Genomic DNA, 20981 nt, shown 5'->3' on the forward strand with positions numbered 1-20981 from the left:
ACCCCAGCCCCAGACCCTGGGTTAATCCCGTCCCTGTGACAGGCCCAGCCCCAGGACCCTGGGTTAATCCCCTCCCTACGACACCCCAGCCCCAGACCCTGAGTTAATCCCATCCCTATGACAGGCCCAGAACAAGAACCTTGGTTAGTCCTGTCTCTAGGACCGTTCCTGAAGCACACCCTGGGTTAATCTTGTCCCTACAACACCCCAGCCCCAGACCCTGGGTTAATCCCGTCCGTATGACAGGCCCAGCCCCAGACCCTGGGTTAATCCCGTCCCTATGACAGGCCCAGCCCCAGACCCTGGGTTAATCCCCTCCCTGTGACACCCCAGCCCCAGACCCTGGGTTAATCCCCTCCCTGTGACACCCCACCCCAGACCCCGTCTATCCCCTGCCACCCCGTCCCCTCACGCCGCCGTGTCCCCGCAGACCCCCCGGCGGTGGAGCCGGCGTTCCTGGAGCTGCGGCAGGGCCAGGGCCGCGCCGTCACCATGAGCTGCCGCGTGCTGCGCGCCTTCCCCACGCGCGTGCTGAGCTACGAGTGGCGCCTGGGCGGGCGCGTGCTGCGCTCCGGACACTTCGACCTGCAGGACTCCACCGAGTTCACGGTCAGCAGCCTGTCCCGCGACTCCTACGGCCTCTACAACTGCAACATCATCAACGAGGCGGGCGCCGGCCGCTGCAGCTTCCTCGTCACAGGTAAGAGGCGTGGAGCTGGGATTGATCCCTTTCTGGTTTGGTTTTTAGTGGGTTTTTTTGGGTTTTTTTGTCGCTGCCTGTGGGGTCTCTTTGAACTTGGGATCACTCGCTGCAGGATGTTTGGTGGTTTTAGAGTTTGTGTTTTTCTCAGCTTGAGCACCGAAGGAAAGGCAGGAGCTGTTTTCTGAGGTTTCCAGGGTTGTTTGTTCTTTCTTAGCTAAGGAATTCTTTCTCTGAGTCACACAGGTCTGTGATACGCTGGTCAAGGCACACACTGACTGCCCTTGGGGCAGGACTTATCTTTTATACTATAAATTATGTACCTAATGTTTACAATTGCTTTCCAATACACGACCCTTACATTGCCCTGTCCAGTTTTCCCTCACACCAATCCAAAGGTGATATCCTAACTCAAAAGATGGATGGCATGAAGAAGAAGAAGAAGCAGAAGAAGAAGAAGAAGAAGAAGAAAAAAAATAAGAAAAAGAAAGAGGAGAAGGAGGAGGAGAAGAAGGAGAAGAAGAAGAAGAAGAAGAAGAAGAAGAAGAAGAAGAAGAAGAAGAAGAAGAAAGAAGAAGAAGAAGAAGAAGAAGAAGAAGAAGAAGAAGAAGAAGAAGAAGAAGAAAGAGGAGAAAGAAGAAAAAGAAGAAGAAGAAGAAGAAGAAGAAGAAGAAAAAGAAGAAGAAGAAGAAAAAGAAGAAGAAGAAGAACAAGAAGAAGAAGAAGAAGAAGAAGAAGAAGAAGAAGAAGAAGAAGAAGAAGAAGAAGAAGAAGAAGAAGAAGAAGAAAAAGAAGAAGAAGAAGAAAAAGAAGAAGAAGAAGAACAAGAAGAAGAAGAAGAAGAAGAAGAAGAAGAAGAAGAAGAAGAAGAAGAACAAGAAGAAGAAGAAGAAGAAAGAAGAAAAAGAAGAAGAAAAAGAAGAAAAAGAAGAAGAAGAAGAAGAAGAAGAAGAAGAAGAAGAAGAAGAAGAAGAAGAAGAAGAAGAAGAAGAAGAAGAAGAAGAAGAAGAAAAGAAGAAGAAAAAGAAAAGACATACCACACCCAAAATCCTCCATCTTAGCTCTAAACTTCTTATTATAAACAATTCTATAAATTCACTTTTCTGCCTTCTAAGAATCTAATTTACACTCTACTTATTTTTTTGGGACTTGTAATTCTTCCTGCAATGATGGTAATTTTTTCCAGGGACTTAAATCAAAACCACAAGGGTCTTGGGCATTGTGCCAAGGCCTCTGAGCCCACTGCCCACATCCTGAGGCGTCCAGGGAAGCCAGGGGAACACCCTGGACTCCCACAGAGCTTTAGTCAGTTTGTTCAATTTGCCCCGGGTGTTGGAGTTTGTCTTCAAAGCTCTGCTCACCAAGGGTTGGGTTTTGTTGGGTGAGGTTTGATGGGACTGGAACAACAAAAGGAAGATTCAGGGTTTGGGATAAATGGGATAAAGGTTTGGGTTTTGTTGGGTCTCGAGCAACAAAAGGAAGATTCAGGATTTGGGATAATTGGGATAAAGGTTTGGGTTTTATTGGGTGAGGTTTGATGGGACTCAAATAACAAAAGGAAGATTCCCAGATTTTGAGGTTGGAATTTCCAGGTTGGGAGTAGCCAGAAAAATATAAACAGACATTACAAAATATCAACTCCTGGCGGGGATTGGAAAAGATTGAGAAGAGAAGCAAAAAATGGGAACCAAATTAACATCAAAGGGATTGATGGCCAAGAGGAGATCCAAAACTAAAAATGGGGTCATTTGGGACCAATAAATGAGAATTTTTGATTTTTTTTTAATGTATAAATATGGGGGAAAATTGGTAAAGAATTATGTGGTTGGAATGATTTCCATGGCACATGCTGGCTGGAATAACGTAATTCTGGATTCTCCAGCACTTAAAAATGGTGTTGGAGAGTTTCTTTTATTCCTGAATTTTGCCACTTCCCATCCTTCCCTGTGCTCAGTTAGGGTTCATCCCATCCTGCTAATTTATGGTGGATTAAGGATCCTGGAAGTAGCACTTTGACTTTTCTTAGTATTTTAGAGCTAAAACCGAGTTTATTTAAGAAATAAATTCTTTGTGCTCTGTTGTGCTCCCGAATCTCGGTAGCACAGATGGAGTCGAAGCCCAGGGGAACAGAAAAAGCTGAAAAAATAATGAAATGGTTAAAAAGGAGGCTTGGATTTCACTGGGAATGTGAATAGAGACAAGAATTTGGGCACTTCTTAGGCATGATTGGAAAAAAAGAGCCCAACAAATAACTGCAAGGCAGGAATGTGGCAGTTGTGTGGAGCTTTTGTTTTGGGGGGAATAATGGGTTGTTGTAACCCATTTTTGGCCGGTTTATTTCTGGTTTTTTCATGCAGGAAAACAGAAATGTGCAGAGAACCATTGGTATGCTGAGAGGAAGCTTTTCAGTGCAGCATTTCAAGCAGCCTGGCTGGAAAGATTTATTCTGACCCCCGAGCCTGCAAAAATCTCCTTTTTTCTTTCCTGTATATTTGGAGGCAGATTGGAGGAGATGAAAGCCAAATAAATCAGGCTTGGAAAAGGGGTTAATTTATAGCATCAGGGCCAAGGAGAGGCAGATGTAACCTGCCAGTCTCTTCAAAATAAATAAGAAGTGACAAGGCAAATTGTGTTTGTGGGGAAGCAGAGCTGAGTTCACGCTCCTCACAGCTCCAGCACCTCGAGATTTGGGTCAGGGCCAGACGCAGAGAGCAGCAGAGCCCATCCCAGCTGTGGCTGTGGGAAGCCCTGCCAGGCTGGAGGAACCAGTGGGGAGGCTGAGGAGGCTCCCGAGGGAGGATTGCTGCTGGGCAGGAGGGGTGAGCACAGGGAGCTGCTCCCTCGCTGCAGCAGCTGCTGGGCTGCCTGAGGTCCCTGCAGGACCCAGCTGAGCCTGGCCTGGCACTGGGGACACCCCAGGAGCAGCTTTTCCCTGGGGCTGGGGCTCCTCAGGGCAGGGGGGCTGATCTCCCTTTCTGCAGCTCCCCAGTGTGCAAAGGAGGGGCGACCTGGGGTCGTCTTCTCCTTCTTCTTCTTTTTTTTTTCTCCTTCTTCTCTTTTTTCTTCTTATTTTCTTCTCCTCCTTCTTCTCTTTTTTCTTTTTTCTCCTTCTTCTCTTTTTTATTCTTTTTTTTCTTCTCTTTTTTCTTCTTTTCTTCTTTTCTTCTTCTTCTTCTTTTTTTTCCTTCTCCTCCTTCTCCTTCTCCTTCTCCTTCTCCTTCTCCTTCTCCTTCTCCTTCTCCTTCTCCTTCTCCTTCTCCTTCTCCTTCTCCTTCTCCTTCTCCTTCTTTTTTTTCTTCTTTTCTTCTTCTTTTTTCTTCTTCATTTCTTCTTCTTTTTTCTTCTTCTTTTCTTCTTTTTCTTGTCTTCTTCTTCTTCTTCTTCTTCTTCTTCTTCTTCTTCTTCTTCTTCTTCTTCTTCTTCTTCTTCTCCTCCTCCTCCTTGTCCTCCTCCTCCTCCTCCTTGTCCTTCTCTTCCTCTCTCCCTTCTTTCTTCTTCTTTCTTCTTCCTCTTTTGTCCTCTTCCTCCTCCCCTCTTCCTCCTTCTCTCTCCACATCACCTTTCCCATGATCATCATTCTGCACCATTAACAAGGGACAGGAGGACAGGGAACAGCCTCAGGCAGCACCAGGGAAGTCAAAGTTGGATTTTAGGGGAGAATTCCTCATGGAAAGGTTTGTCAAGCCCTGCCCAGTCCCTGGAATTGCCCCAAACCCTGGATGTGGCTGCTGTGGGATGCTGGTGACTGTGGGGGTGGATGGACAGGACAGCCAGACTTGATCCTGACCTGAACAATTCCACGATTCTCGGTGCCCCTGGGAGCTGGGATTAGGATTTCCTAGAACTGAGTTTACCTGACAAGTCCTGGTTTAAAATTTCTCCTCAGTTTGGGAAGTTTGATCCCCTTGAGCTGGAATTTGCTCTGCTGGGGCTGCCCTGGGCTGAATTTATCCCCAGAATTGTATCAAAAAAGGGATTTTTAGGTTTTTTAGACATTATTTTATTCCCAATGCATCAAATTATTTAATCAGGGCTGGATACACATCCTTGTGGGATTCCTTCCTTAATTTCCACCAGGAATCTCTGCCCATGGTGGATGGGGCTGGCTTGGCAGGGCTGCAGATTTCATATTAAAATTCATTATTTCAATTATTCATCACAGCCCTGGGTAGGACTAAACAAAGCTCAAATGGCATTCCCTGGATTTAATTCCTTTTATCAACCAACTCCTGATCCCACCAGCGAGGGAAGACAGTTTGGAATATTAATTCCATGTTGTTCTGGCCTGTGGAATTTTTCTGCCACGGGATATTGTGTTAATTAATGAGCTCATCTTTAATTATTTACTTTGTCTTACATCACCCTGTCAGTGCTTCCAGCCAAGTGCAGCATCAAGCCAATCAAGGGCTAATTAGGGAGGGTTTAATTGTTAGCTGGTGATCAGAGCTTTCCCTTTCTTTGGAGCTCTTGGAAGCTCTTTGGAGCTGAATTGAGAGCTGAGCAAAGCTGAAAATCCAAAAACTCCAACACCTCCAGAAGGGATTTTCCCCGCCCCAGAATCTACTCTGGAAAGAAACTTGGAAACTCCTTTTTTCTCAAATGAAGAGCATCTTTTGGATTTTTCCAGGAGGATAAATATTTTGGTTTTCCCTGATTTTTTGAATATTTTAAGTGGCAAAATGGAGCACAGCACACCCTGGATTGGGTTTGCCCCCATCCTGTTTCTGATGGATGGATCTGTTCCATGAAATATCTGGGAATTGTGGAATGATTTGGTTGGAAAAGGCCATGGGAAGGGACATTTTGAATGAAATCTGGTTGCTCCAAGCCCCATCCAACCTGTCCTCGGACAATTCCAGGGATCCCCAAGGATGGAGACCCCACAAACTCTGCACCAGCTGGGTGGGAAGCCCATGAAGAGCTGAGATCCCACAAACCTCCCCCCATTCCCACCATCCCAGCTAAAATCCCAGCTAAAAATGATCTTCCCACCCCAAAATCCAAACCTCCCCCATTCCCACCATCCCAGCTAAAAATGATCTTCCCACCCCAAAATCCAAACCTCCCCAACCACGAGCTGACCTTCCTGGGTGACACAGCCCAACTTCTGCTCCCATTAAAATCTCTGGGAAAACCAAAACCAGCATCCTCACATCCCTCCCCTGGAGCTCCAGGTCCCTCCTGTCCCAAGGACCCAGAGCTTTGGGGACAAGGGACATTTCCAATTTCCCCATAACTCCCACACTTCCAGCTCTGCTTTCCCTGCCCTCCAAACCCCAGCCCTGCTTCCCCAGGTTTGCAAGGGAAGCTCTCAGTGTGGTGCTGTTGAATTTCCAGCCTCTCCATTCCCAGGGCTGTTTTCACAGGGATTTGGGATAATGCAGCTCTTCACGGCTCCTCATTATTCCCCCAAAGGTGCCGGTGTTGTTCAAGTGTCCCTCTTGTGACAAGTGGCTCATTATGGCTCCTCTCAGTCCCCCCCAGAGATCCCATTATATCCAGCAGCAGTGGGAGTGGGAAGAGGATAATTTGCATCCAGCATGAGCTTTTCCCATTATTCCCACTTCTCAGGAACAAGGAAAACAAATCGTCTCCGCCGCTGCTCCCTTTTTATTCCTGCTCGGTTTTGCTTTGCTCCCTCCCGTTGGAATATTGTTGTTTGCTGCTCCACTCTGGGCTAATTGAAGGTGCTCCTTCCCCAGGAAATTGGGAAAAATATCTTGGCTAAAAGGGCTTTTTATCCTTGGAAAAGAAGAGCGTGGTTGGAGAGAAAAGCTGGTTCAATAAGAGCCACCTTGGTGTTTATTCCCAGGATTTTGCATTTGTTCCTTTGCAGTTTGGGCTTTTTTTAAAGGCATTTATTCCTCCTCTTCTCACTGCTTTGCTGCTGAGGGAAGTTGTCCAGTTTGGAATTTGAAATGCCTCTCATCCCTCTCTATTTCCACTTGGATCAGGGTTAGTTTTGAGGAGAAAAATCCCTAAATTCTGTGTTTGGTTTGTCACAAACTCCTAAAATCCCAACTAAGGTGGGGCAGTAATGAATCCATACCCCTCCCATATTCCATGTGACAGGCAGGCTGTGTTTTCCCAGGTTTTTCCAGCCCTTTCCCAATTATTCCCACTGCCAAATCCCTACAGAAGTACAGATGGATGTAGAAACTTCAGAAAGGGGAAAATCCTTCTTCTGCTTAGGTTTTTCTCCAATAAAAAACTTTTTTTGACCTTTCCAGGAGAAGAAATATTTTGGTTTTCCAGGTTTTCCCTGATTTTTTTGGATATTTTAAGTGGCAAAATGGAGCACAGCACACCCTGGATTGGGTTTGCCCCCATCCTGTTTCTGATGGATGGATCTGTTCCATGAAATATCTGGGAATTGTGGAATGGTTTGGTTGGAAAAGGCCATGGGAAGGGACAACCTGGCCTTGGACAATTCCAGGGATGGAATATCCACCCCATCCCTTGGCAAACCCTCTCTGTGGATTTAAATCAACATGAACTCAGGTTTAGTGGAGTTTGGAATGTTTTATCCTTTCTCTGGGAAATCATCCTTAGTTTTTCCCACATTTATGAAGGGTGAAAGTTTGGATGTGCTGGTGATCCCCTGGTTTTCCCAATTCCCTGGGAGATTCCCTTGTCCTGCCTTGTCCAAACCACAACTAAAGGATGCCCTGTAGGATCAGGCACCTCCCCAGGACCTTCAGGACAACTCCAGAGCCTTTCCACTTGGGAATGTGGAGGGGAAAGATGGGATGGAGGCAGCAGCAGCCACTGGGAATATCCAAATCCTATTCCCAGCCCTGGGATGGCATTTCCTGTCATTTGTGCCCATCCTGGAGTCTCCTGGTGTAGCTGAGGAGGGTTTGGGGCTCTGTTTTGGCAGCAATGCAGAGATTCCAACCTGTCTTTTCCACTGGATCCATTAATTTATTCTCCTCCACGTCCACACCTGAAGGAGGGAAGGCAAAGCATGATAAAGGCAAAGCACAGCCATGAATCCTTCAAAATCATGGATGGAGGGAAATAATCCTAAAATGGGGTTCTGGAAGAAGACAGCGAACAAAACCACTCCAGACAGCAGGAGAGGGATGGGCGAAGTTGGATCTCAACCCTTGGATCCTGAGAATGAGGGGTTGGATCTCAGCCCTTGGATTTTGGGAATGAAGAGTGGCTGCAGTTGGATCTCAGCCTTCGGATCCCAGGAATGAGGGGCTGGATCCATTTGGATCTCAACCTTTGGATCTGGGAATGAGGGGTTGGATCTCAGCCTTTGGATTCTGGGAATGAGGGGATGACTGCAGCTGGATTTCAACCCTTGGATTTTGGGAATGAGGGGCTGGATCTCAACCCTTAGATTTTGGGAATGAAAGGTTGGATCTCAACACTTGGATCCTGGGAATGAGAGGTTGCTGCAGTTGGATCTCTTCCTTTGGATCCTGAGAATGAGGGGCTGGATCCCAGCCCTTGGATCCTAGGAATGAGGGGCTGGATCTCAACCTTTGGATTTTGGGAATGAGGGGCTGGATCCCAACCCTTGGATTTTGGGAATGAGGGGCTGGATTCCAACCTTTGGATTTTGGGAATGAGGGGTTTGATCTCAACTCTTGGATTTTGGGAATGAGGGGTTGCTCCAGTTGGACCCTTGGATCTGGGAGTGCCCAGCTGAAGTTATTTCCCGATGATTTCCCTCTGTTTTCCCTTTTTCCCCACGGATGGGAGCTCTTGGCTGGCTGAGTTGCTCCCAGGCTGCTTGGCCATTCCCAGACTCCCAGTTTCCCTGATCCCATCCTTTCCCGCAGGAAAAGCCTACGCCCCGGAGTTCTACTACGACACCTACAACCCGCTGTGGCAGAACCGCCCGCGGGTCTATTCCTACAGCCTGCAGTGGACCCAGATGAACCCCGGCGCCGTGGACCGGATCCTGGCCTACCGCCTGGGCATCCGCCAGGTGAGACCTGAGCTGGGAATTCTGGTTCATTTACTGTATTTTGGATCAGATCCTGGCCTACCGCCTGGGCATCCGCCAGGTGAGACCTGACCTGGGATAGCTGCTGGGAATTCTGGTTCATTTATTGTATTTTAGCTCAGATCCCGGCCTACTGCCTGGGCATCCGCCAGGTGAGACCTGAGCTGGGAATTCTGGATCATTTATTGTATTTTAGATGGAATCCTGGCCTACCGCCTGGGTATCCACCAGGTGAGACCTGAGCTGGGTTGGGATGGCTGCCTTTGGGAATTCTGGTTCATTTATTGTATTTTGGATCAGATCCTGGCCTACCGCCTGGGCATCTGCCAGGTGAGACCTGATCCGGGGTAACTGCTGGGAATTCTGGTTCATTTATTGTATTTTGGATCAGATCCTGGCCTACCGCCTGGGCATCCGCCAGGTGAGACCTGATCCGGGGTAACTGCTGGGAATTCTGGTTCATTTATTGTATTTTAGATCAGTTCTGGCCTACTGCCTGGGCATCCGCCAGGTGAGACCTGATGTGGGATTCTGGGAATGGCTGCTGGGAATTCTGGTTAATTTATTGTATTTTAGATTGAATCCCGGCCTACTGCCTGGGTATCCGCCAGGTGAGACCTGATCCGGGGTAACTGCTGGGAATTCTGGTTCATTTATTGTATTTTGGATCAGATCCCGGCCTACCGCCTGGGCATCCGCCAGGTGAGACCTGAGCTGGGATAACTGCTGGGAATTCTGGATAATTTATTGTATTTTAGCTCAGATCCCGGCCTACCGCCTGGGCATCCGCCAGGTGAGACCTGATCTGGGAATTCTGGTTCATTTATTGTATTTTAGATGGAATCCTGGCCTACTGCCTGGGCATCCGCCAGGTGAGACCTGAGCTGGGAATTCTGGTTCATTTATTGTATTTTAGCTCAGATCCCGGCCTACTGCCTGGGCATCCGCCAGGTGAGACCTGATCTGGGATTCTGGGAATGGCTGCTGGGAATTCTGGTTAATTTATTGTATTTTAGATTGAATCCCGGCCTACTGCCTGGGTATCCGCCAGGTGAGACTGAGATCCTGGGGGCTGCTGGGCCTTTGAGAATTCTGGTTCATTTATTGTATTTTAGCTCAGATCCCGGCCTACCGCCTGGGCATCCGCCAGGTGAGACCTGATCTGGGACGGATGTTGGGATTCTGGGAATTCTGGTTAGTTTATTTTATTTTAGCTCAGATCTGCCAGGTGAGACCGAGATCTGGGATGGATGCTGAGGTTCTGGGAATTCTGCTTTATTTTATTTTATTTTAGCTCAGATCCTGGCCTACCGCATGGGCATCTGCCAGGTGAGACTGAGATCTGGGATGGATCCTGAGCCTTTGAGAATTCTGGTTAATTTATTGTATTTTAGCTCAGATTCTCTAGGCAAGACCTGCTCTGAGGTGGCTGCTGAGCATCTGGGAATTCTGATTAATTTATTTTATTTTAGCTCAGATCTTGGCCTATCGCCTCGGCATCTGCCAGGTGAGACCGAGATCCTGGGGGCTGCTGAGCCTTTGGGAATTCTGGTTTAGTTCATTTTATTTTAGATAAGATCCACCATGTGAGACCTGCTCTGGGGTGGCTGCTGGGATTCTGGGAATTCTGGTTAATTTATTTTATTTTAGCTCAGATCTGCCAGGTGAGACTGAGATCCTGGGCTTGGGGATCTGCTGGGCTTCTGGGAATTCTGGTTAATTTGTTTTATTTTAGATCAAATCCTGGCCTATTGCCTGGGCATCCGCCAGGTGAGACCCAGATCCTGGGCTCGGGGTGTCTGCTGTGCTTTTGGGAATTCTACTTTCTGTCATTTTATTTTATTTTATTTTATTTTATTTTATTTTATTTTATTTTATTTTATTTTATTTTATTTTATTTTATTCCATTCCATTCCATTCCATTCCATTCCATTCCATTCCATTCCATTCCATTCCATTCCATGTTACTTTATTTTAATTTTTAAAATTTCATTTCATTTTGTGTCATTTCATGTCATTTTATATAATTTTATTTCACTTTATTTTATCTACCTGAGAAATTCCTGTCTCAGAGAGGGATTCAGTGCTGGGAAAGCAGGACACAGGGAAAACCTTGGGCATTCCAAGCACTGGTTAAGGAGAATTAAAATAAAAAATCACAGATAATGTTATAAATATTATTTGATAAAACAATTAAACTTGGCTTAACAAAAAATCAGGGAAGCCAGGAGGGAAGGGGAGTCACAAAATCAGGGAATTGTCACTTTTCTGCCTGTGGAAAGATGGGAAAGTGGGAACAGAAGTCCTCCAGGAGAAATGGATTTATTGGAGCACCATAAAAAAAAAAAAAAAAAAAAAATAATATGAATATGAATATGAATATGAATATGAATATGAATATGAACATATCCAATAAATTTGATTTATTTCAGTCCCCACCCGAAGAGCAGGAATTCTGCAGATTCCTTCTCTCAGGATCATGGGGATCACATCTGCTCCAAAGGGGAAGATGTTAGTGACCTGGGAATTTCCAGCAAATCCATTGGATTTTGTCTGGGACATGAAAAATATGGAAACTTTTCTTCAGAACCAGTCACAAAAATTACATTTGTAGCTATTAATGCAGTGAGGGAAGAGATTCCACATTTTTACTGGAATATTCCTCATGTTATTCCCATTAAGGATTTTCATTTTTCTTCTCCAAGGGAATATTTTTTGTCCCGAAGATTTCCCTGCTTGCATTGATTTTGGAAATCTAAAGATGTTTTTTTTTGTTTTTGTTTTTTTTTTTTTGTGGAATGAGGGAGGGAGAGCTTGGCCAAAAAACCAAAGAGATTGTGACATGCAGGGACACGTATTTTTATTGATGTTCCTGGCTTTGGGAAATTAAATTAGAGCAGGAATGGTTGTGATTCCCAATTTCCACTTTTCAGGGCTGATTCCTCCTGTGCTGCTTCTTCCCAGCTCTGGGGCTGCATTTGCAAACAGCAAGGTGAGGTTTGGGCCAGGGCTGTTCCTGGCAGCTTAAAACTGGTTCTAAGCTCCAGATGGATCAGGGAGATATTTATGGATCATGCTGAAAATAAAATTTCTGCTGATTTTGTCGTAAGGAGTTCAGAGCTTGGAGTTGGAATTCCTGTAGAGAAAGGCTGGAGAGCTGGGAATGTTCCCCTGGAGAGGAGAAGGATCCAGGGAGAGCTCAGAGCCCCTGGCAGGGCCTGGAGGGATCCAGGAGAGCTGGAGAGGGGCTGGGGACAGGGATGGAGGGACAGGACACAGGGAATGGGACACTGCCAGGGGCAGGGATGGATGGGATGGTGGGAATTGGGAATTCCTGGCTGGGCTGGGATTGCCAGAGCAGCTGTGGCTGCCCCTGGATCCCTGGCAGTGCCCAAGGCCAGGCTGGACACTGGGATTTGGGACAGTGGGAGGTGTCCCTGCCCATCCAGGATGGGATTTAAGGTCTCCTCAATTATCCATGGGGAACCAGCCATAAAATTCACATCTGACACCATCAGAGCCTCTGGTCTGGATCTTAGAGCAGCTCATGAGGTTCTAAATCCTCCTGCAGGGAGCATTTATGGCAAAGGAGCTGGAAAGGATCCACCAGGATCATGGAGTGCAGCTCCTGGACTTTGGGCTCTGTGAGTTAACCTCACCTCATCTGTCAGCTGGGATTTGCTTTGGGATTTATTTGTTGGCCATAAAACTGGGACATGTGGCACTGTCAGGACACCTGGTCTGGGTCCTAGAGCAGCTCAAGAGGCTCCAAATCCTCCTGCATGGAGCATTTCTGGAGAAGGGAGTGTGGAGCACAGGGAATTTCCGTTCCCCAGGGGCACTGCTGAGCACAGCCCTTTGTTCAGAGCTCCCTGGAGCTGAAGGATGGGAACAGCCTCCGTGTCCCTTGGGGGAACTGCCTGGGTTTGGCCACCCTCAGCTTCCTTGGGAATGTGCCAAGGTCTGCCAGACACCCCTGCACAGAATGGGACATTTATTCATCTCCTCAAGAGCCCTCTGAAGAATATTCCAACAATAATGCATCTCATGGAGGCATTTTTGCATTTCATTTTTGCATTTCAATGATGCATTTTTGGATTTGGATTCAGAACAAGTGACCCAGATTCTTCCAGGTGTTTTCCTTTCCCAAGCATCCCTGTGTGTATTCCCTGGTCAGCCTTTAGGGACACCAACACCCCAGGAGCTGATTTTATTATGGGTCCAATCATGGAATATTTATGTTGGAAAAGCCCTCTCAGACCAGCAGATCCAACCATTCCCAGCTCTGCCAAAGCCACCACAAATCCATGTCCCCAAGTGCCACTTCCAGGATGGCAACTCCAGCAATTCCCTGGGCAGTTTGTTCCAAAAAATTGTTTTCCAAGCGTGTAAAAAAATGGCCCGAAATGCTTCTCAGAGGGTTTCCCTACTCCTGGAAGTTTATCCACCCTGCCCTTGATTGAAGAACAGGTATCTGCCAATAAAGGCAGAGTCTTCTCTTTGAAATGGAGAATGTAAACCCCCTCCCTACAACTTATTATAATTTTGAAATTAAGGGGCTCTCAGGCAAAGAGATGGGAATTAGGAACAACAGTTCTTTACTAGGAAAATTAAAATAGCAATGCAGTATTACACAGAACAATCCCAGCCCTGCCAGAGTCAGAATCCAAGCTGACACCCGTCAGTCAGTCAGGGTGTTGGCACAGTCCCATTCAATGGTGGCTGCATCCTCCTGCAGGGGCAGATGTGGTTCAGCTGGAGCAGTGCTCCTGGAGAAGGTGCAGTTTCCTCTGAAGCTCCAGGGATGATGTGCAAAGGTCTGGTTTTCCTCTGGGATCCAGTGGAAAGAAGGTGCCTTGGTGTCCCAAATGTCAGTTTTTATCTGGGTAGGAAAGGCTTGGCTCCTCCCCTGGCTGGAGCATCTCCCATGGGATGATGGAATTTTATCAGTCATGCCCTGGGACTCAGTGGCCATGAACAGGAGATATCTCCTGGAGGGAGGATGGGCTGTGGGAAGATAAAGATGATTGCCCAGCTGGTTTAAAGATGGCCCATGAGCAGATAATGTGTGCCAGGAGATCAGGGGCACTGCCCCAGCTGGGGTAACAGATGGGACAGAATTCACATTTCTGGCCATGTCAACCCAACACACATCCAGACAAAACCAGTTTTGGATCTCCCCTTGCAGCTCCTGCCCCACAGAGCTCAGTTTGGAGCAGCTGTGACTATCCCTGTGCTTTTCCAGGAGCTTCACCTGGACATCCTGGAGCAGCTCCATTCCTGTAGCTGCTCCAACCACCTCTGGCACCACGTGTGGATGTTTCCTTCCCACCTTTTCCCTCTCCCCAAAGCCAAATTCCCATTTCTTCCCAATAAACAACAACGTTTAGCGACCCCCAGCATCCAAGGAGCGCCAGGCAGGAGCCTCCAGCTCTCTGATATTTCCTGCCAGCAGGATAAAAGCAGAGTGAGCCAGGGAGACTTTTCCAGAGCAGCCAGGAGGGGAGTGCAGCTCTGATCTGCGTGGTGGCTGCTCCCAGCAGGTGACAGCGGGTGACAGCCGCGTCCCCGCCGCCGCGCTGACCTAGAAAAGGAGCAGCTCTGCTGTGAAGGAGTCATAAAAATTCAGCTGGTCCTTGTAAACCAGAGAGCAGCTTGTTCCAGCTTGTTCCATAAAAGATTCAAGCTCCCACCTTTCCTTTATTCCCAGCCCCGGGAGCCTGTGGTGTCTGTGGGAATGAGGATCTCTTCAAACAGCCCCAAGCAGGGCACGGCTCTGGCGCTTCCTCCCAGTCTCCCTTTTTCAGTGCAGTGGATTTTTAACTTCTGTTGTTACTCGGTGCTGAACAAGGGCAGGAGGATTCAGATATCCTGGGAAAAGGTTCCTGGGAAGGCTCAGTGGTCTGGAAAACAGAGGTGGGAATTTTCTGTCAGTGCCACGGCACAGATCCCAAAGCCCTGGATAAATGGCTGTGGATAAGGGGAGTGAGGATGCATTCATTGCTTTGCTGGTTAAAGAATCCCAGAATCCCAAAATGTTGTGGCTTGGAAGCCCAAATCCCATTCCAATCCACCCCTGCCATGGCAGGGACACCTCCCACTGTCCCAAATCCCAAAGTCCAGCCTGGCCTTGGGCACTGCCAGGGATCCAGGGGCAGCCACAGCTGCTCTGGCAATCCCAGCCCAGCCAGGAATTCCCAATTCCCAACATCCCATCCATCCCTGCCCCTGGCAGTGTCCCATTCCCTGTGTCCTGTCCCTCCATCCCTGTCCCCAGTCCCTCTCCAGCTCTCCTGGATCCCTCCAGGCCCTGCCAGGGGCTCTGGGCTCTCCCTGGATCTTTCCCTTCTCCATTTTCAGTCACAAGCATTTGCTGTGCAGCATTCAATCCCTCCAGGCAGTGCAACCAACCATCCAAACATTTTCCACCAGCCCTGTACCAGTGTAAGGTCAAAAATGGGATGAAATCACTGTGGCAGTGAATTAGAGAAACCAAGGAAATGGAAAAGTCACTTCAGCTGCTCCATCCCAAGCCCCACTGGGATCCAAAGGCTGGAGAAATGTCCTGAGCAGAAGTGGATTGAGGCATTCCCCCTCTCCTGGCACTGCAGGCCTTTATCCAAAGCCCCTCTCTCTGTCCCTGGTTTGAATTTGCTCAAAGCAAGGAAACAACATCCCCCTCCCAGCTCTGCCATCCCCAAATTCCATTTATCTGCCAGGCAGACTGAAGTGTCCCAACCCAGAACTTCCAGGATCATTCATTGTCATCCCTTGGGATGGAAATGCAGGAGCAGAGTGGTTCCTATCCCAGTTCTCCTGGTTTTAGCAGATCTTGGTGCTGGAGTTTGATTTCACTCTCATCAAAAGGATCCCTCTCTCTGTGACCATTTCCCACCCCTGCTTCAAACCCAGAGCTGTTTTCCACATTTCTGGAGGATTTCGTTGTTGGCTCTGTGGCTTCCTCAGCCCAGCTTTCCCTGAAGTGTTCCCATCCCTTTCATCTTCAGCTCTCAGACAATAAACCTGGCTCAGGACTGGCTGTTTCTGACACCTGAATTACTCAGCTGTCAATTTGTAGCTGCATCTGTAAAAATCTGCGTCCTTGGATTCCACATTCCTTATTCCTACAGGTTTGGGAATTTTACTTGTGGAAAAGGGGGGGAAAGAAGATTTTTTTCATGTATGTATCACAGAAAGCCAATTACACAAGATGATAAACGTTATAAAATAATGAAATCATAAAAATGAGTGGGAGGAGCAAGTCGAGGAGGATTGTTGGTATAATCCTGCAGGAAGAAAGTCGATTACATGCCCAGAATTGTTCTCCTGGATTGGGAATGGTTTAATTGGGAAGGACATGCCCACTGTTAAATGGGCTTTAGAGCAGAAATGCAGGGAAAGAGATTTATCATGCAACTGCCAAATCAGGGAATCATGGAATATCCTGAGCTAGGGCATCCCAAGGATCATCCAGCCCAGCTCCTGTCCCTGCACAGACCCCCAAAAATCCCACCCTGGCATCCCTGGTGTTCAAACTCTCCTGGAGCTCTGCAGCCTCGGGAATGTCACCATTCCCTGGGAGATGTTCCAGTGCTTGTCCCACCCTCTGGGGAGGAACCTTTCCCTGAAATCCATCCCAAACCTCCCTTGGCACGTCTGGATTTCCTCCTGTCCTGTTGCTGTTCCCTGGGAGCAGAGCCTGACTCCACTCAGGACATTCTGGATCAGCTTGGCTCAAGCCAAGCCTCACCTGCCCTGTCTGGGCTGGGTTTGAGCTCCTGGTCCCAGCTGGATCCACAGAAACATGGAAAGACACGTCAGGGATTTGGGTTCTGCTGATCATTAAAATATTAATTAAAGAGAGAAATGAGGGGGAATGAGGTGTGAGGAGCACTGGGATTGTGCAGCTGGAGAGGAGGAGACTGAGAAGAGACCTCGCTGTGGTCTCCAACATCCTCCTTGTGGCAGCTCTGATTTCAGTTCCTGGCACAGGGACAGGGCCCAGGGAAGGTTTAGGGTGGATTTTAGGAAAGATTCTTCCCCCAGAGGGTGGGATAAGCACTGGAACAGTTTTCCAGGGAATGGGCACAGCCCTGGGGTTTGGACACCAGGGATCCCAGGATGGGATTTTGGGGTTTCTGTGCAGGGCCAGGGGTTGGGCTGGATGATCCTTGGGATCCCTTCCCAATATTCCCAATACTCAGAATATTCCATGATTCCCAAGAACAGACCATCCCTTACAGCTCACCTGAATCCCAGATATTTGTCACCGATTCCAAATCCCTCCTTGGGAATGAAGATGACACAGGAGCCTCTCCTCAGTTTTCTATTCTCACCTGGATATATAACTCTGATTATATTCCAGTCACAATTACGGAAGAAAAGCAGGAATAACACAAGCACTCCCTAGGGATTTTCCCTCTGTGATGTGCAAATGGAATATTTCTCCATGAGCTGAACAGCCCAATCTTAGACATAAAACTTGCAAAGAAATCTCTTATTTTGTAAGGAAAATCAATCTGTGTGGTTATAAATGGCAAAGAAATTACTTTAAACACAGCCACAGGTTTTTTTTATGGAGTACCCAATGGATTAATTGACTTTGTCATTAATTTTTTTGTCATCAATTAACGTTGTCATTAATTAAAGAGATTCTTGCCTGGCTAGTGGAGACAATGAAGGAATTTGGGAATCAATAGGCCATGAACAATGGAGTGAGGAGCTGTTTATTTTTTATATCTCAGGAGGAATCAATCTTTAACCATCCCAGAGGAGTGACTCCTCAGGAAATCCAGAATTCCAAGGCTTTAAGAGAATAGAGTTTTCCAACAAAAAACATGGAATAAATCTCCTTTTACTGGTTGCACTGGGGTGGTTCCAACCTTCTGGAATAAAAATCTGCCCCATTTACAGCCCCTTTGGCTTTTCTGTCTCCTTTGGGAACAAAGATTCCTAAATATTCCAAGGAAAAAAGGAGTCCAGAAAAACTCCAGCCTTAGCTGGATATTCTCTGTTTAATTAATTACAGGATTATGCAAATAAATGCTCCAGGAATTGCTCCCATTTTTCCTCAGATTTTCATAAATATTCCCAAACCACTGGAAAATTGTTATTCCAGCTTGGCCAAAGTCAATTCCCCACCTGAGTTTCATCCTTTCCTTAGTGAGGGGAAGGGCTTTAATTATGAGACCTTTTCCCTTCAAAAATTCCTTTTCCAACCAAACCCTGGTTCTTATGGATCCTGCAGCTCTGGGCACAGGAATTGAGGTGCAGGGTTGTGTTTTGTGGTTGTTTCTTGTGGGTTTTCTCTTGGAATCGTCAATCTTGGCTTTTTCAGGGAAAAAAGCGCAGTTCAACGTTAGGGATGGGAATTTTGGGAAGTGCTGACGAGGATTTGGCTCTTTCCCATCCAGGGGAGCCAAAGTGATTCCCAGATCTCCAAGGGAATCAGATTTGGATGTTTCCAGCTTGGAATCAGAGCATCATCTTGGGAATTTCCAGCACCCAAAGGCATTGTAGGAATTAAATCCTATTTTTAGGGTCTGCTGGGCTCCATTTATTTTCAATTATTTCCATATTTTTCATCCCATGTTGTTGGTGTTTCCCAAGTTTGGGAAGCATCTCCTGGAATTACGGCTCCATTTCCAGTGCTGGGTTGGTTTTCCAAGAGGGAAAACCAAAGTTGGGTGTGGTAAATCCTTAATTTCTTTATTTATATAAATATATTTACATATTTATTATTTAGGTGTTTACTACTTATATATATTATATTGATATATTTCTTCATTGATATGTAGATATACTGATATATAGATAATTTAATATTTATTTATCTAGTTATAATTTATATATTTGTATATTTAGATATTATTTATCCATTTGTATGTTTATATATTTATATATTTATTTATTACATAGCAAGGCAGAAAAATCAGAGTTATTTCCCATCTAACACAACGACAATTTTCTGTTGCTTTGGATTTTTTTTTTTTCCCCTGGTTTCCATGGTGAAAAATAAGGATTAGAGCAGAGCTGGTGTTGATTGCGAGGGGAAAAAAAATCAAAATCTGTGTTGTTTCCTGTGGAGAAATATCAATATCCAACTCTGGCTTTGGAGGGGTAATCCTGAAAGGAAAAATCCAATTTTTTTCTTTCTAAAGGAGAAAATAATGGAGATTTTATTCCTTCTGGAAAGAAGGGCAAGGATTCAAAGCAGAGGCTGAATTTGATAGAAATTCATGTTTGCTTTGTGTAATTGCAGATTTTCCTTGATAATTATTGAAATTCATTGGGAAATCTGTTTCTGTGGTTCCTTAGCCAAAGATGAGGTGGAATAGGGGAATATTTTTAATTTTTGTCCTACAGTGCTCATAGATACCATTGACATAATGACATAAAACATTGCTTAAAAAAGTTTAATTCTATTTATTTTTTTAACTTAACCATGACAAACTGGCCCTTGTTCCTTGGCTGTAATCCCTGCCTGCTCAGCATCCCAAATCCTCAGGAATTGGGGGAACTCCCCACTTTTCCTGCCCCAAAACACATCCAAGGGCCATAGGACCTCTGGAGGAAATATTCCCACTTTTGGTTTCCTCCAGAAATTCTCCACAGTGGGATAACCCAGGAGATTTGCTCCTTGTTGGATCTCTAACTCTTTTGGAATTTTGGAGGTTGCCCAGGTCTGCTCTGCTTTGTAAGGTGAAGACAAATCCCAGAATCTCCAACTTTTAAATCCTTTGGATTCCAGGCTGGACAGCAATTTTGAAAGGAAAAATAAAGATATTTCAGATTTTGGCAGTTTAAAGTATATTTTGTTGCAGAAATACTCCATGTTGGGATAGTTCAAATTCATTCCTCGTTGTACCTCTAATTCTTTTGGAATTTTGGAGGTTGCCCAGGTCTGCTCTGCTTTCTAATGTGGAGACAAATCCCAGAATCTCCAACTTTTAAATCCTTTGGATTCCAGGCTGTACAACAATTTTGAAAGGAAAAATAAAGATTTTGACAGTTTAAAGTGTATTTTCTTGCAGAAATACTCCGTGGTGGGATAGTTCAAGTTCATTCCTTGTTGCATCTCTAATTCTATTGGAATTTTGGAGGTTGCCCAGGTCTGCTCTGCTTTCTAATGTGGAGACAAATCCCAGAATCTCTGTCCTTTAAATCCTTTGGATTCCAGGCTGGACAAAAATTTTGAAAGGAAAAATTTAGATATTTCAATTTTGACAGTTTGAAGTGTATTTTGTTGCAGAAATATTCCGTGGTGGGATAATTCAACAAGTCCATTCCTTGTTGACTCTTTCAGAATTCTGGAGGTTGCCCAGGTCTGCTCTCCTTTCTAAGGTGAACTGAAATCCCGAAATCTCTGACCTTTGGATTTATTTTTTTTTTGGGATGGCAGGCCGGCCAGCAGCGCTGGTGGGAGCAGGAGATCACGGTGAACGGGAACATCCAGAAGGGGGAACTGATCACCTACAACCTGACGGAGCTGATCAAGCCCGAGGCGTACGAGGTGCGCCTGACGCCCATCACGCGCTTCGGGGAGGGCGACTCCACCATCAGGGTCATCAAGTACAGCGGTAAGGATCCCAGAGCCAGCAAAAACGCCTTGGGAACCTTCTGGGCCGCCCGGAACGCTGGGGTTGTTCACATTCTTGGAGTAACGTTGTGTCCTGGTTGGAAAGACAAGAGTCTTTGATTTGAAATGGAGAATGTAAACCCCCTCCCTCCAAATTATTATAATTTTGAAATCAAGGGGCTCTCAGGCAAAGATATGGGAATTAGGAATAACAGTTCTTCACTAGGAAAATTAAACTAGCAATGCAGTATTACACAGAACAATCCCAGCCCTGCCAGAGTCAGAATCCAAGCTGACACCCGTCAGTCAGTCAGGGTGTTGGCACAGTCCCATTCAATGGTGGCTGCATCCTCCTGCAGGGGCAGATGTGGTTCAGCTGGAGCAGTGCTCCTGGAGAAGGTGCAGTTTCCTCTGAAGCTCCAGGGATGATGTGCAAAGGTCTGGTTTTCCTCTGGAATCCAGTGGGAAGAAGGTGCCTTGGTGTCCCAAATGTCAGTTTTTATCTGGGTAGGAAAGGCTTGGCTGCTCCCCTGGCTGGAGCATCTCCCATGGGATGATGGAATTTTATCAGTCATGCCCTGGGACTCACTGGCCATGAACAGGAGATATCTCCTGGAGGGAGGATGGGCTGTGGGAAGATAAAGATGATTGCCCAGCTGGTTTTAAAGCTCAGGAGAGGAAAATCTCAGGAAAAGGAAGGATTTGGAATCATGGAATGGGTTGGGATGGAAGGGAACTTT

General features: G+C 46.4%; 1 protein-coding gene across 1 annotated transcript in view; it reads left to right on the plus strand.

The window, feature by feature from the left end:
- Positions 1-20981, plus strand: part of MDGA2 (MAM domain containing glycosylphosphatidylinositol anchor 2) — a 190801-nt gene that overhangs the window by 144297 nt on the left and 25523 nt on the right. The window contains exons 9-11 of the mRNA XM_056493793.1: positions 431-700; positions 8497-8645; positions 20065-20242. Coding sequence (XP_056349768.1) covers positions 431-700; positions 8497-8645; positions 20065-20242 — 597 coding nt within the window. The remainder of the gene's footprint in view (positions 1-430; positions 701-8496; positions 8646-20064; positions 20243-20981) is intronic.

The sequence above is a fragment of the Oenanthe melanoleuca genome, chromosome 5 (genome assembly GCF_029582105.1).
Source record: "Oenanthe melanoleuca isolate GR-GAL-2019-014 chromosome 5, OMel1.0, whole genome shotgun sequence".
Classification (NCBI taxonomy): Eukaryota; Metazoa; Chordata; class Aves; order Passeriformes; family Muscicapidae; genus Oenanthe; species Oenanthe melanoleuca.